At 26.4% G+C, this 17707-nt stretch overlaps 1 protein-coding gene and 1 long non-coding RNA gene across 4 annotated transcripts in view; one reads left to right on the top strand and one right to left on the bottom strand.

Moving 5' to 3' along the window:
* LOC122497565 overlaps window positions 1-17707 on the top strand; it is a 242112-nt gene that overhangs the window by 187222 nt on the left and 37183 nt on the right. Inside the window, exons 1-2 of one of the 3 annotated variants that reach the window (XM_043623679.1) lie at window positions 6008-6483; window positions 16885-16977. In XM_043623679.1, the coding sequence (XP_043479614.1) occupies window positions 6436-6483; window positions 16885-16977 (141 nt within the window). In that variant the 5' untranslated portion in view covers window positions 6008-6435. Of the gene's footprint in view, window positions 1-6007; window positions 6484-16732; window positions 16752-16884; window positions 16978-17707 lie in introns of those variants that run through there. The other 2 variants (XM_043628665.1, XM_043608585.1) reach the window with 2 other exon arrangements.
* LOC122499740 overlaps window positions 2072-17707 on the bottom strand; it is a 59526-nt gene continuing 43890 nt past the window's right edge. Inside the window, exon 4 of the long non-coding RNA XR_006301415.1 lies at window positions 2072-2142. This is a non-coding gene — a long non-coding RNA (uncharacterized LOC122499740). The remainder of the gene's footprint in view (window positions 2143-17707) is intronic.

Raw genomic sequence — 17707 nt, forward strand, 5'->3', positions numbered from 1 at the left:
AAAAAGAATAATTGAATTTCTGTGAAAATTTTATTGTTGATAAAAATAATTGAATTTTAAATGAATTTAATCAATTTTTTTAAAATAATTGAATTCTTTTGCGAAATTTTATGAAAATACGAGATATTAATAATAATTGAATTTCGAATATTTTTTGAAAATACTAGATATTGAAAATAATTGAATTTGCAATATTTTTTTAAAAATAATTGAAACGTTTTAAAGAATTTGATTATAATTTTTTCTCAATTTTCAATTCTTAGCAAAACTGTGCGGAAGAAAGTACTAAGAAACTAATATTTCCCGTATTTTATTTTTTATTATAGGTACAAGGAAATCAATATTTTCAAATGAACATTTAAATTTCTAATTTCAAATTTCCTCAACATTTTTCTGGAGAAAAATTGTATAATTTGGTATTAGAAAATGACTTTTTGTAATCATTGGGAGAAAATTTCCCGTTTGTTGATCGGTGGCTAGACATCCATACTGTATAAGCAGTGATTTAACTGACACCCGCGCAACCGGTCCTGATTTACAGGACAGCAAGAGTTACGCTCTCAGCTGAAAACCCTATGAGGTACTCTATTCAATATTCCACACACATTCGAACCGAATATTTACATTTTATTACAAAAATCGTGTTGCCCAATAAAACTCTCTCAATTATTCAATAAATAAAATATAGTTTTGGAAAATATTTTCTAATAATGATTAGAAAATAAATAAATTAGATTCATAAATAATAATATGAAAATTAATGAGATTCTCAAAACATTTAAATTCAAACCTTTTTGAAATTCATCAACTTACACTGAAAAAAAATTTAATTCAAATAACCAATTAATTGATTATTATCAATTAAATATTTAATTAAATCAAATAATATTTATTGGAGTCAAGTAAATGGTTCAATTCATATTTGCTTCAAATACTGAAACTATTGGTTCAAATATCATTTAATTGACTCCAATAATTATTATTTGATTCAAGTAAATATTTAATTGATAGTCAATTAATCGGTTATTGAATCAAATAAATTTTTTTTCCAGTGTAGAAGATTATTATTATAAAACATGAAGAAAATTCTTAATGAATATAAAAAATTTAAATATGATTTTCAGTAAACAAATCTTGTATGAATATAATTAAAATAATAATTTAAATTATTAATAATTAAATTATTAATAATTAATTATTAATAATTAGTTATTAATAATTTAAATTATAATTTAAATAATCCTGAAAATATTTTACCTAGAGAAGAATATCGCTATGGACGAGGAAACAAAGAAGGCGGAAGTATTTAAAAAAAAGGGGAGAAACATGAAATGAAATTGAGAGAATAGAAAATCTTTGGTGGATTTATGTGCGTGGTCCTTTTGCAAAAGAGAAAAAAAAATTACCTAAGGTTCTTACTTGGTAAACTTCCGACTCCTTTGCATGAACAACTGCCTTGTGTGTATATCGTCGCGCAAAAACCGGTTTCCAGAACCACTCTGGATTTCATATGCGACAAAACGCACTCTCCGTAAAAAGAGCACGTTTTGTAGATGAAGAGGAGACCTATTTTTATTCTAATCTCTTTTTCCAACTGTGATTATTATTGTAAAAATTACCGCACGCACACACTTCATATGCAAATTTCCTACTCATTAAATTTATTTATATATTTTTAGAATTCAGTTTTCAAATGTAAATTCTAAAATTTTAAATATGTATAATATAATGAAATAAGAAATTGCTTGCTTGTATATTTTACTATTTCTTGTGAAATTAACTGTAACTCTTTGAAAATTCAATTATTTTCTAACTATAGCTGTTAGAAAATAGTAACGAAAACAGTTAATGACATTCTATAAATTAAACTAGGTTATAATTATGCTCTCAATAAATATTTGGAAAGAAATTTTACAAAACGAATCCCCGATATTTTCGTTCAATTTAATTAATTATCAACTCTATAAAAATATTGTGGAACTGATTATATTTTTCAGTCACATAAACGAATCTGAATTTTTAAATTATTCCTTTGATAATTAAATATTAGATACTTATAATATATAATTATAATTATGTATATTTCAATGTTGTATATTTACTTACGAAATAAACTCCTCCGGAGAAATATGTAAAACTCACCTGAAACACACAGAAAAGGAAAAAAATTTTTAAATCAAACATTATTTTTTAATTATTATAATTTTTACGAAGAATTGCATTAAAATTTTTAATAATAATTAAATTCATTCAAGAACAGTAATTAAAAATGAATTGAAAATAATTATTACACTCTAAGAAACAAATTATACCTATCAAATTTCTTTAAATAATTGCATTTTTCGAAGAATTTAATACAAATTTTTAAGAATAATTGCATTTTTAGCTGAATTAATTTTAAAATTGTATTAAAAATAATTGAAATCCTGCGATGAATTTTAATATTTATAAAAATAATTCAATTCTTGCAACAATTATTATTAAGATTTGGAAACATAATTGAATTCGTGCCATGAATTTTATTATTTAAATAATTGAATTTCTCTAAAAATTGTATATTGTTTATAAAAATAATTGAAATCTTTGAAAAAAATTTTATTAAAATTATATTGAAAACAATTCAATTAAAAAAAAAAAATTTTATTCAAATTTTGAAGAATAATTGCGTTTTTTGCGGAATTCATATTAAAATTATTAAAAATAATTAAAATCCTGCGATGAGTTAGAAAATTTATAAAAATAATTCAATTCTTGCAACGATTACTATTAGAATTTTAAAAAATAATTGAATTCTTGCAACGATTATTATTAAAATTTTAAAACATAATTGAATTCCTGAGAAGAATTTTTTTATTTATAAAAATAATTGAATGCTTGCGAAGAATTTTATAAAAATCTATTTAAATAATTGAATTCCTGTGAAATTTTTTTATTTATGAAAATAATTGAATGTTTGCAAAGAATTTTAAAAACATTTTTTTTCAATTATTAAATTCTTTTAGGAAATTGTTTATTAATGTAGTAGATATTATAAATTATTGAATTACGAAAAAATTGTGAAAATAATTGAATCGTTTTAAAAAATTTTATTCAAATTTTTGAAAATAATTGAATTTTGAAGAAGAATTTTATTATTTATAATGGTAATTGAAAATACGTCGGGAATTTTTTAAAAAAATTTTTACCATAATTGAATTTCTGCGAAAATTTTTATTATACTCTTGATAAATAATTCGATTTTAGGGAATTTTATTAATTTTTTTTAAATAATTGAATTCCTGACAAAATTATTATATAAATTTTTGAAAATAATTGAATTTCTGTCAAGAATTTTATTAATTATGAAAATAATTGAATAATTCTTGTGATAAATAATGTTATTTATGAAAACAATTGAATTTTATTAAAATATTTAAAAATAATGGAATTCCTGAGAAAAATTCTAATATTTTTGAAAATAATTCAATTCTTTCAAAGAATAATTGAAATCCTGCGATGAATTTTATTATTTATGAAAATAATTGAATAGTTGCAAAGAATTTTATTAAAATTTTCCAAATAATTGAATTCCTGAGAAGAATTTTATTATTTATGAAAATAATTGAATTAATGCGAAAATTTTTATATTAGAATTTTTGAAAATAATTGAATTTACAAGAAGAAATTTATTATTTTTTAAAATAATTGAATTCTTGTGATGAATATTGTTCCTATTTATGAAAATAATTGAATTTTGCAAAGAATTTTATTAAAATTCCTAAGAATAATTGAATTTTGCAAAGAATTTTATTAAAATAATTGAATCGTTTTAAAGCATTTTATTATTTCAAAAAAATATTAGGAAAATTCTGTTTTAAATACCTAATTGAATTCCTGTGAAAATTTTTTTATTTATGAAAATAATTGAATTTTTGCCAAGAATTTTATTAGGATTTTTAAAAAATAATTGAATTCCTGAGAAGAATTTTATTATTTATGAAAATAATTGAATTCTTGGGAAATTTTTATTAGAATTTTTGAAAATAATTGAATTTACAAGAAGAAATTTATTACTTTTAAAAATAATTGAATTCTTGTGATGAATATTGTTCCTATTTATGAAAATAATTGAATTTTGCAAAGAATTTTATTAAAATGCCTAAAAATAATTGAATTTTTATTAATTTATTATATTAAAATCATTTTAAATATTTGCATTTTTCGTATAGAATTCATTTAAAATTGTATTAAAAAGTAATTGAAATCCTACAATGAGTTTTAATATTTATAAAAGTAATTGAATTCTTCCAACGATTATTATTTAAATTTTTAAAAATAATTAAATTCCTGAGAAGAATTTTATTATTTATAAAAATAATTTAATTCTTGCGAAGAATGTATATATAACTATAGACAACTTATGTAACTGTTACAATTTTTCTCCATATATTATTTCTTTATACTTTTTAAATTTCCGAAAAATTGAGGTAAAAGTTCGTTGACGATTACTTCAAAAAAAAAAAAAAAAAAAAAAAAAAAAAATGTTCTAGTGTCTAGACAAAGAATTTAGTTTCGTATGTCATGGTGGCTGTAATCCTAATCTAGATTGGCACCCTATAGTGCACTTTTTTAAGATAGAACTAGTGTTGAAATGCAACGAATTTCCAACAAGGTGGATGATGCATTCATAAAAAAAAGAGAAGTTTCAAAAATTACACGCGCTCCATTGATAACAAAGAGAGATGAACCTGGCAAAGATCCTTTTTTCCTTGCGTTTTCCTTTTTTTCCCCTCCACTGAACCTCCATAAACCTTTCTTCCTATTTCCCAGTATTTCATACATTTTCTAAAACTCGAACGCTCTTTTTCACTCTGCTCTTTCTGCCGCTCTGCGCTGCTTCTACCAAATTTACGCCGTCTTAACTTAACTGCTTTTGCCAACTATTGATAGAAACTCTCTTTGAAAAGTACATTTCAACCCTTATAAGTTTCTTCCTTTTCACCTTCAGAACTTGAGAATTAAAAGCCCATGAAAAAGTAGAAGAAAGTTTGGTAAAAAAAAATAGAAAAAAACGTAAGCAAATGGTCAAGGCTGTTCTATGCTATTTGGGGAAAAATTAAAAATTTCCTTCATTTGACAAAATCCGCTTGTTTTAAACAAATTACATAAATAAAGATTTTATAGACATAATCTTGACTCATTTCTCAAAAACTTATCTTCCAATTTCATTAAATTCCCATTTCGATTGACAGTAATTCCCCGTGTCAATTTCACGGCCAATCGTCTGGAAAATGAAAAATCAACGTGTACCTATATGCGATCTGGTAATTTCCATAAAATCGTTAAACGCACAGTGGGCAAACTAACGACGTTGCCCTCCTTCAAGGATATACTCCCACTCCCACTGCCAGAATTGTATTTCTACAACCGAAACTCGTCTCCCAAAATTACTCATCATCATCATCATTCTTATACTCAAAAATCAAATTGCGTAACGAAATCGTAGCGGAGTAACGTAGCGTAAAACGTAGTCCCGTGAGAGACTTTTCTTTACCGGTTTCTTCCTCTCCTTCGTGTATCAAGATTCTCCCCCCCCCTCTCCCTCTTACATCCGAACTCTCTTGAGGCCCTATCCCCACCAATAATCGCCAATCAGCCCCAGGCACCAAGTTCGTCTGCCTCTTTCTTCTCCCAATCCGGTTTCTTCTTTTCTTCACTTTTCTCCCCCCTCCCTACTTCGCTACTTTCCCCACTAACCCCTCTTCTTACGTTCCCCACTCTACTCCCCACTAACCCCTGTTCTCACGTCCCTCCCCCTCTCTTGGCCCTTTTTTGCCTCTAGCGCCGTTCTCTCCCCCCACCACGATATTTTTGTTTCGCGCCCCACCAGGCACCAAGTGACCCAAGGGCCTCTCTCACCCACGCCGGTCCTCCGTAGTAAAGATGGCCGTGTTTACTATAGTGTAAACACAATATAGTAAACTCAAGAGTAAACTACAGTATTCCACACTATATGCTTCCTCAGCATTGTGTGAGGCACATTGAGGTTGAGTTTCTATATAGTTTCACTCGTATCGTGTTTATCCCTCGTTTTTTACTTCCTCACCTGTCCGTTGGAGTCCTTTGCGTCGCTGCTGTCGATTAGAAGCCGGCGGGGCCCTATCCGGGCATTGTTGCATCGTCGTTCGCGTCAGAAAGTACCCTTTTCTCCAAGAGTGTTCTCCAAGGTGTTCCTTTCATTGCGCGCTCTCTCAGTGTTTGTGTGTCTGTGCCATTTTTTAAATAGAGGAAGAAAAAAACTGATTTTTTTGTGTCTGTGTGTACCTCTAGCGAAAATGATGACGCTCAGTGTGTTGACGATTACTCTCAATAGTGATAAGTGACTTATTTGTTTTTACGCCGATTTCTTAAATATTCATTTGGATTTAAAAGGAGGCGAAGAGAGAAAGGCGAAAAATGAAGCAGGAGCGACATAGAAGGCAGGCGCTGTTTCAAATTGCCAAGGTAAAAAAAAAATCCCTTTCTGCATAGAAAATTTTCATTATTCTGACCTCGATTTTTTGCGATTCACGCATGGGGACCACGGCTCGACAATTTCCAACGTTGGGGGGGAAGGGGACACTTGTTGATTCTCCCATTTTAGAATCGCGACACACCGCCACCGGTTTAACCAGTTTCGCCGGGGATCATTGATGATTTATCGAAAAAGCGTTAGTAGTTTTGCAAGATTTTAGTTTGCCAAAGATGTTTCGTCTGGGATCATTGATGATTTATCGAAAAATCTTCAGCGGTTCTGCAAAATTTTAGTTTGCCAAAGATGTTTCGCTTGGGATCATTGATGATTTACCGAAAAATTGTCTATCACCCAAAATCGTTAGCATTTCTGCAAGATTTCAGATGTTTCGCTTGGAATCATTGATGATTTATCGAAAAATCTTCAACAGTTCTGCAAGGTTTTTGTATTTTGCCAAAGATGTTTAGCTTGGGATCATTGATGATTTTTCGAAAAATCGTTAGCAATTTCGCAACATTTCATTTTGCCAAAAATGTTTCGCTTCGGATCGTTGATGATTAATCGAAAAAACATTAGCAGTTCTGCAAGATTTCAGATCTTTCGCTTGTGGTCATTGATGATTTATCGAAAACTCTTCAGCACTTCTGCGAAATCTTAGCTTTCCAAAGATGTTTCGCTTGGGGTCATTGAAGATTTATCGAAAAATCGTCATTAGTTTTGCGACAATTCATCTTGTCAAAGATGTTTCGCCTTAATTATCTTAAAAGCAGGCTTAAAAGTGACTACAGAGTTACTTTAAACCTATTAAAATGTTTAGGCCAGAAACACCTTTGTTTAAGATGTTTTAAACATAACTTTGCAGAGGTTCCTGAAGTTCCCCTCGAGGCTCAGCGTCGAAAACTATTTTTCGATTTCAGTGATAAATTTTTAGCTAATTTCACTTGTTTCCCTCCCCTAGGAAGTAAGACACTTAAAAAATACTTTTTTAACCTTCCGCCTTGGAGAAAATTAAGATGATTTTTTTCAAAAAAAAATATTTTTCGACACTGATCACCGATGTCAACTTTAGGGATTTCTTTTAAGCCTCAGTTAAGCGTGCTTTAAGCAACAGCTTTGCAACAACATTTGATCCAAAAATTCCAGACAAAAAACGAATTAAAAGTGTTGCAAAGCATCAGCTTTGCAACACTTTTGATTCGTTTTTTGTCTCTTTGATATCTGCAGTAAAACTATGATTAAATTTCCAAAATCGTAAAAAATCGATTGAATCGATTTTTGATCTTTCTGATCGTCAGAGTTTCTCGACGCGGCCATTGCTTAGCAGGTGCAAAGAACGGCGTTGAAATAAAACCACCAAGTTATGAATTGATGATATTTCTTGGTTCATGGGAGGATTTAAGGAAAAATAGTTAAATGTACAACATTATTCTTCCTGTAAATGGTTTTAGTTTGTGAATATTCATGCAGACTGCGCCTGGGAACCAAACTCTAGGTTGGTTCGCCGCAAAAGCGAGGCACGGTTTCAAGCTTGGGGGAGTATAGCGTTATTTATGTAATATGCCCCTGTTTATAAACCCTCACACAACGTATCTTGCAGATTACCGCAGTTATTTAGGATTTTTCGGTCTGTATTATGAATTAGAATAGCGAAAACAATTGCTACTTGAGCGGATCGAATTTTGCCCGGGGCCAGAAAAATTTAACATCCGAAGCTATAAAGTGATACCAGTTCACTTAATTTTAAAAATTGTTTCTTTTTGTTTAAAAACCAACATGAACCTGAACCATACACTTAATTTTGAAAATTGGATTTTTGAGTTAAATATTTGTTATTGTTCAAAAACCAAGGTAGAATTTTGGAAAAATAAGTGCTCCGCGATAACTTTAAGTGCAAGTTGCAGAAAAAAAACGTTAAAATTTAATATTTAAAATCGACTAATTGTTCACCATTTACGGTAAAATTTTACACAAACTGCGCCATTGCTTAATATTCAAATTTGCATCAGTAAGCATTACTAGACTAAAAAGCTAATAGAAATAAATAACAGCAAAAAAATACAAAAGTAGTAAATAACTGTAAATTGTATACTTTAATTTAACTGTTATTGTACATGGTAATTGTAATTATAATTATAATACTAATAACAGTAATTGTAAATCTTTCGTACTTGCAATAATGCATTACTCTTACTATAACCATTGTTAGACTTTACAACTATCACTATCTGGTATTACATAAACTAATTCAATACTAGATAAAAAAAACTAATAATTTTTTTTTATTTCGATATCAATAAAAGTAAAAAACCATAAACAATAACCAAGGGCCGAATTCGTATAAAAAGGTGATGGAAGATCGAAAATAATGGTTTTTTTTACTTCTTCCCGCGGCCCCGCTAGTAAAACCACGCCCAAAGTAACAGGTTCTCAAGCTTATATACCACCAGAGGATTCTATTTTTACTTCTTCAATATATTATACATTATACACACATAAAAACTATCTTTTGATTTGTGTTTTATTGAAATGAAAGGCAATAGAAATTTCTAAAAAACTATTAATATTTTCGGCTATAAAAATTGAATTTGTTTGATTCTCTAATTAATGGTTGAAAATTTATTTCAATGCAATAAAAATGAATTTATTATCAGTGTAAATAAATGTTTTTTCTGTATATAAAACGTTCTCGGTTCAAGTTAAGTTCAACTACCAGTTTCTAAACTCATAGAAAATGGGAGAGAACTCTATGACCTTCGGGAATCTTTTGCTAAATTATTTTATTTTCCAAACACTTTTACACTCTTTGAGTAAAAAAAAGCATTTAGAAAAATAATTTTAGATACAATTTGTATATATATTATTTATTTAAGTAAAAAGTATTCAAACATTTACAAATTTTTTTCTAAAAAAAATCGTCACGCAGTGACACTTGTGTGACTTAAAAGTCCTTGCGCTTCGTCACGCCAGGAATAACTAGGTATCCAGTGCGTTTTGAAATTCTAATCTACGGATGAGATTGGAGAATACTTCAGCCTCTTTTATACAGAAATAGCTACAATGAACAATCCGGAACGATTCGCGAATTTCCCAAACTAAATATTATAATTCTAGTATTCAGTACAACAAAAAAAAAGAAATGTTTCCCACGAGAATTTTAATTTTTTTTTTCTTTCAAAGTTTGAGTCAAACTTTAGGATTATTACAAAGCCGTAACAGGACCCATCGAAATTAGAAATCAGATAGGAGCAGAAAAAAAAATGAGAATCGACAGTAAAATAACGAGTCAAGAACCGTTAGGCTTTAGTAATTTAATTATAGACTTTCCATGGCCTTCTCTTCTTAATTAACTTCAACTAATTAAACGCACAGAGAGGTGTTTTACTGTACAATATTCGTCTATTGAGTATTATTTCCTTCATGAAAACCAGGATGTTGTATTAAAAAAATATTAATATTTGCAGAAAGAATTTAACTACCAAATGTGGAAGCATTGAGCATAATTGGTGACTTGTAGGAAAAGTTTTTAAAAAAAGGCCAAAAAGAAGCTAAAAAAAAGAAAAAGGTAGCTAGAAAAATATAAAAGGTAAAAAATATTAAATAATCAAGAGTCGTGGTTAATCGAACGACTTGAAAATATTAAATAAGATCGTGAATTACCATCATTAGCGACTAATTTCTCGGATGGAAGCTGATCTTGAATATTGATGATAGAGAAATATTTCCCTTCTGGCTAAACTTTAATGATCTACTTAATCTGTCAAGTATCCAGTGGAATTCGATTCACTTTTCAGCCCTACGGTGATGCTTCAGGAAATCACCTTTTTCATATACTATCAGCAATAGCGGGGAAAAAATGAATTACCGTCTCACTTCGAACATATATATATGCTCTGCACTCTAATTGAGACATCCAGGAAGTTACTTTCTAAGTTTATTCGAATTTTTGTTTCATATCTTCATACTACTATATAGACCCAATTATTCATATCCGCTGTACCAAAATGAGAATTAAAAACCGAAAACTTTAGTTAAACAGATTATTAAAATTGGGCTCTTTGATGTTTGACACAAAAATATTAATATATAATATTATATTAATATTTATTTATTTAGTAAATATTAATATTATTAGTAAATATTAATCAGAATATTCCATAGGCTAGCTTCGTACTCGATAATTAATTTGTAAAAAGTAACTAAAAGTAGCTTAAAGTCAGAAAAAAGGAGTAAAAAAGTAGCTAACGAGAAATTAAACTTGACTCAATTTTTTATAATTTCTTAATTACATTAAAAAATGGAATAATTATTTAAAATAAATATTTAAATATCTATTTATTTTATCTGCAAGAATTAAAATATTTCTAATGATTTCAATGTATCGCATTTTTGAAATTTAATTATTTCTAAAAATAACAAAAGTAATTCATTCAAAATTCAATAATTTTTTCTTCAAAGTTATAAATAAAATTATCCAAAACTTTAATCATTTTATTTTATTCAATTCTAAATAAATTTTTATTAGAAACTTCTACGAGAATTCAATTATTTAAATACAAAAACAAATATTTTATTGAATAATTGAATATTTCTGAAATTTCCATTCTTATAAAGAACTTTATCACCATTTTTTAAAATAATTGAAGTTTTACGAAGAATTGCATTACAATTTTTGATAATAATTAAATTCATTCCAGAAATGTAATTAAAAATAAATGGAAAAAAAATATTACACTCTAAAAAACAAAATATATCAAACTTTTTTAAATAATCGAATTTTTTCGAAGAATTTTATTCAAATCTTTAAGAATAATTGCGTTTATAACGGAATTAATTTAAAATTATATTAATAATAATTGAATTCTTGCAGGGATTATTATTAAAATTTAGAAACATAATTGAATTCCTGCGATGAATTTAATTATTTATGAAAATAATTGAATTTCTGGAAAGAATTTTATTAAAATTTTTAATAAATAATTGAATTCCTGAGAAGAATTCTATTATTTATAAAAATAATTGAATTTTGCAAAGAATTTAATAAAATTCCTGAAACTAATTGAATTTTGCAAAGAATTTAATAAAAATCCTGAAAATAATTGAATTTTGCAAAGAATTTAATAAAATTCCTGAAACTAATTGAATTTTGCAAAGAATTTAATAAAAATCCTGAAAATAATTGAATTTTGCAAAGAATTTAATAAAAATCCTGAAAATAATTGAATTTTGCAAAGAATTTTACTAAAATTCCTGAAAATAATTGAATTTTGCAAAGAATTTTACTAAAATTCCTGAAAAAAATTGAATTTTGCAAAGAATTTAATAAAATTCCTGAAAATAATTGAATTTTGCAAAGAATTTTAATAAAATTCCTGAAAATAATTGAATTTTGCAAAGAATTTTGCTAAAATTCATGAAAATAATTGAATTTTGCAAAGAATTTAATAAAATTCCTGAAAATAATTGAATTTTGCAAAGAATTTTACTAAAATTCCTGAAAATAATTGAATTTTGAAAAGAATTTTACTAAAATTCATGAAAATAATTGAATTTTTGCAAAGAATTTTTTATTTATAAACATCATTTAATTCTTAGAAAGTTTATTAATTGTTTTTCAATTAATAAATTGATATCTTCATATTTTATAATAATATTCTTATTATTGAATTTAAAATTTTTGAATATCTTAATTTCAGTAAAAAAAATAATGATTAAATATTTATTTAAAAATGAAGTTATTGATGTTTTCAAATAATTTTCGTTTTAAAAACCTGGAAAAATTCCGTTTTTAACCTGGAAAACCTGCATTCAGAAAAATGGTATATTTGTCTCAGAACCAACTATAGACTTTTTATTTGTTTCAAATAAATTTTATTTGGTTTAAATAAAATTCTATTTGGCTCAAATATTTGTTTTCTTTATGTCGAATAAAATTTTTATTTAAACAAAATAAAAAGTCTAGTTAGTTCTGAGACAAATATACGTTTATTTAAAACTCAAATAAAATATAATATTTGGTTTAAATAATATTTTTCTCTGGGTAGTCAGAAAAAGTAAGGGTATTTGAAAATAGCAGAAGCGTGCGGCAACACTGCGAAAGATCGCTTAGGAAATTATTGTATAACTATTTGTAGAACATTTATAAAAATAAAAATGCGTAAAGCGCAGGAAAAAATTTGTAATCTCCTAAAGAATCTCTATTAGCTTTTTAAAAATGTATTAAAAGTTCCCCTAAAACCCTGGCAACTTTCTCCGCCTCTATACACAGAAAATCACTTCCTATCTAATAAAATTTAATAGAATTCGAAATTTCGAAAACACAATAACAGTAATCGAGGCGAGATCGAATGGAATCGGTAGCTGCATAGAGAGTATAAAATAATCGTAAAATACATGGAAAAGATATGATTTCATGGAATTCGATGATTGCCCTCGTTATACAGTGTTTTTCAGATCGTAAATAAGCGAAGGACTTTAACACATATATGTCAAGTAATGCTGAATGAATTTGCAGATTATACTCTCGGAACGCTTATAACGCAACATAATAAAGATAAAAAAAAATAATAATGCTGCAACAATAATAATAAAAAAATAGAACAATAATAGTGACGTTGGAAAAGTTGGAATTGCTATTTAGATTCGCGCATGAAATGAAGGGTGTTAAAAACAGCTTCTGTGCGTACGAATGTGGTGCATTACTTAATGTCCATAGAATACTAGTCGGTTAGCTATACAAGATAGCCTACTATTGACTATATCCTGCGCATTATGCACAGGGAAAGTAAATCACAATTTCCGTACCATATTCCACAAGTGTACAGCACAGAGGACGATAATTTTTCTTTTTCCGGTGCTGAAGGCTTGGAGCAAAATAACAGATACTTTTCATACATCGAATAATGTTCTTTCCACATCGACAATATGTGCCTTTATTGTATTTTTTATTTTTCTTTCTTTTTATCCGAATAACCGAACATGACAATTTTTATTCTCAATTTTATTGTATAAATGTTTGATTTTCTAATGTTATTCACTTTTTAATTTTAGTTAATAATAGTTAATCTACTTTTAACTTATATACAAAGTTGATTTTTAAAAATCGATCCTGGAAAAAAGAAATCTAAATTTCTCTACTACTTTCATATTTTCCCGCGGTGAAGAAAACAAAAAAAAACGAGCATATAATTATCAATAGTGTACTTGAAATTCCTTAAAGTTTTTGACAATAGAAACAAGATTATAATAGCGATGGAAAACTTTCATAATTCCAAAGTGATTATCTGATGTTTATAATAATAAATTGAAAGTCTTTCTAACTTTTACTATCCTCATAATCATAATGAATCCTAATTCTATTAGCCGTCCTCTCCCCTCCACAAGGTCGATAATGCCAAAACAATAGAAAGTCACGCTTATTGATTCAACTAATAATGTTCCCACCAGCCGTTATAGTCTCACAGTGGGTTCTTCATAAAGCATCCTAGGAAAATGGGGTATTTTGTATAAAATGGGCGTTTCGAATGACATGACAGGTGAAAAGGGTCCCTACAGGGCCGCAGGGCCAATCCCCCCCGAAAAAAAATAAAATAAATAAGTTTCAAATGTAAGACATAGAATTACTATTTTTTTGAACTTGAACTTAAGAACTGAAACAGGTTCTGTCAGAAAAACTTATTTTTTTCCCTGATTTCAAGAGAAAATTTTTATTTTTTTCCTAAACGTATGCAGGCCTCGGACTTATCTACTAAAATCTACTATTTACTACTTTTTTTACGATTTGCTACTATTTGGATACTTTTTTTTATTTTTTACACTAAAAGCTAATGTTTTTCGAAAAAAACCAATTATTTAAATAGATTTTTATAAATTTCTTCGCAAAAATTCAATTATTTTTATAAGTAATAACATTCTTCACAAGAATTCAATTATTTTTATAAATAATAAAATTCTTCAAGATCCTAAAGTTCTGAACGTTCAAATGAACGAAATTTATTTATCTCTTCTCCAAATTAAATTTTTATTGCAATTATTTTGCGTTACTATCCAAAAAATTAATTACTGAGTTTCTAAACGTAAATATTTCAGTTTTTAAATTTGTTTGTGATTAGCAATTTATTAAAATATCTTCAATAAAAAATATTTCGTTCATTTGAACGTTCAAAACTTGGGGATCATAATTCTTCTCAAGGATTCAATTATTTTTTTAAAATTTTAACCGTATTTTTCATATTTTATAATAATTAAAACTTGCTACTTTGTTACTGTAACTTCTTCAAAAATTATCTTCGCATCATTACGATTATATTTCTAGAATTTTCAATTAAGGGCATTTGAACCTTGATGACGTTACAGATTGTGCAAAGCATGTGTGACGTCATCAAGGTTCAAATGCCCTTAAAATTCTTCAATTTTTTTTTTGAATAATTTTTGAAAAAGTTCTTTGTGTATTTTCAAATTCTTTTGTTTACAAATAATTTAATTTTACGAAATTTCGATTATTCTGCGACATTCTTCAATTAAATATATTAGAAATTAAAAACTTGAAATAATTAAAAAAAATTCCATTACACTTAATGAAAAAAAGTAATTCTAATAGAAATCTTAATTAAAAGTATAAAAAATTCATATTTACAAAGATTTTAATTTAAAATTAATTTTGAAATCAATATTTATTAGAAAATTCTACGAGAATTCAATTATTTATGTGTAAAGATAAATATTTTATTAAACAATTGAATGTTTCTTAAAATTCAATTTTCATAAAGAATTTTATCGACAAATTTTGAGAATAATTGCATTTTTAGAGAAATTTGGTTAAAATATTATTAAAAATAATTGAAATTCCGGCAAGAATTTGATTAAAAGTTTTGAAAATAATTGAATTTCAAAGAAAGTTTTATTATTTATAAAGATAATTGAAATTTTAACGAGAATTTTTGTAAATTTTTAAACATAATTGTATTTCTGCGAAGAATTTTGTTATTTATAATGATAATTGAATTCTTGACAAGAATTGTATTACATTTTTCTATAATAATTGAATATCTGTTTGAATATCTATTTTTTATTATGAAAAGTTATCAAATAATTGAATTTCTCCGAAGATGTTTATGAAGTGTTTAAGAATAATTGAATCATGTTAAAAATTTTGTTATTTTAGAAAATAATTGAATTTCTGAGAAGAATTTTGTTATTTATAATAATAATAATTGAATTTTCGAAGAGAAATTTAAAAAATTCTTTACTATAATTGAATTTCTGCGAAGAATTTTATTATACTTTTAATAAATAATTGAATGCTCGAGACGAATTTCATTATTTGTAAAAATAATTGAATTTCTAAGAAGAATTTTGTAAAAAAAATTTTTGTCAAGAACTTTATTAAAAGTTTTGAAAATAATTGAATTTTTGCATGGAATTTTATAAAATTCCTGAAAATAATTGAATTTTGCAAAGAAATTTATTAAAATTCCTGAAAATAATTGAATCCGTGTAAAAAATTTATTAATTATATGAAAGTAATTGAATTTGGCAAAGAATTTTTTTTATATTCCTAATAATTGAATTTTGCAAAGAATTTTATTAAAATTTCTGAAAATAATTGAATTTTCGAAAAGAATTTTTCTATTTATAAAGATAATTGAAATCTTGACGAAGATTGAATTCTTACCAAGAATTTTGTTATTTTTCAAAAGATAATTGAATTCTTTCGAAGAACTTTATTTAAAAGTTTGAAAAATAATAGAATTTTTGCGAACAATTTTATGCTAATTTTTGAAATAATTGAATTTCTGCTAAAATTTTTGTTATTTTTAAAAATAATTGAATTTTTCGAAGAATTTTATAAAAAAAAATTTTTAAATAATTAAATTCCTGTGAAGAACTTTGTTCTTTATGATAATAATAATTGAATTTTGTTATTTATCAAGATTTTTGTTAGTTATTTATTATTTATGAAAGTAATGGAATAATTTAACAAATCCGTCTCAAGATATATAAATTTTTTTTCTATTTTTTTTAAACATAATTTATTGTTGATAATAGAAACATTAGATTTGAAATGGGGAAAAAAAGTCTGTTATCTTATTATCAAGAGTTAAACAAACGATCATTCGTCATTTACTCGCCTCATATATAATTTGTCTGGTCATATACAACATTTTTCACTTATACGCTTTATTGTTAAGTTATAAGTTTGATACCAACGCAAAAGTTGCCTTACATCACACTATATACTTAACATAAATTATACTAACAAGTAAATTATTAGATTCCTTTTCACATCCCCCTTGCCAATATATAAATGGCAATTTAAAATTTCAACACTTATTCACTTTTATTCACTTTGCGGAATATATCTAAAAAAATGTATCTTTTTTTTTTCTTTATAGGTGCTGTGGCATCTGGACATTTTCCGGCGGAGTTTCAGAGAACTTTCCGGTCATGCCTGCATGCGAGAGTCTTGCATTTTTTGTGCCCTCAAGGTAAGTTGTTTTTTGTCAAGAAAACAAAAAAAGTTTTTCGAACATTTTGCTGCTTCTAAATCTAAAATTTTTAAAACTTTAGATTTAGAAGCAGCAAAATGTTCGAAAAACTTATGGGAAATTTTTAACTCTTGTAAAAAAGTTTTCTGATGATTTTGTGATAATGTTTTGATTTTTCATATTTTGTTGAAATTGAGGATGCTGGAGGGAAAGATATAGAGAAAGAGAGAAAGAGAGAGAGAGAGAGAGAAACGGAAAGTTTCTGGTGAGTCATCTCAGAATTAGAAAGGCTTTAGGTACTTATTGGTTTTAAAGTTTTTATATATAGGTTATCATTGTGTTCGCTGACTAAGAATGTATATTGAAAGATTATAGATGATTCTTTAGCTCTACACGGAGAGAGAATATATATTAAATTTTGTAAAAATATTTTCAAATTGGGGAAAAAGTGCGACAAAGCGAAATTTTGATATCAAAAAATACTAAACTTTAAAAAAACTTATGTGAAATTTAGTATAATTATATCAAATATCAAGAATATTAATTAAATTCTAATATAACTTTACTAAATTTCATATAAGTTTTTTTAAAGTTTAGTATTTTTTGATATCAAAATTTCGCTTTGTCGCACTTTTTCCCCAATTTGAAAATATTTTTACAAAATTTAATATATATTCTCTCTCCGTGTACTTGATAAACTAGTGACTTTATTTCTACTTCTTTTTCTACT

Source organism: Leptopilina heterotoma, unplaced genomic scaffold (assembly GCF_015476425.1).
Source record: "Leptopilina heterotoma isolate Lh14 unplaced genomic scaffold, ASM1547642v1 Lhet_0, whole genome shotgun sequence".
Lineage (NCBI taxonomy): Eukaryota > Metazoa > Arthropoda > Insecta > Hymenoptera > Figitidae > Leptopilina > Leptopilina heterotoma.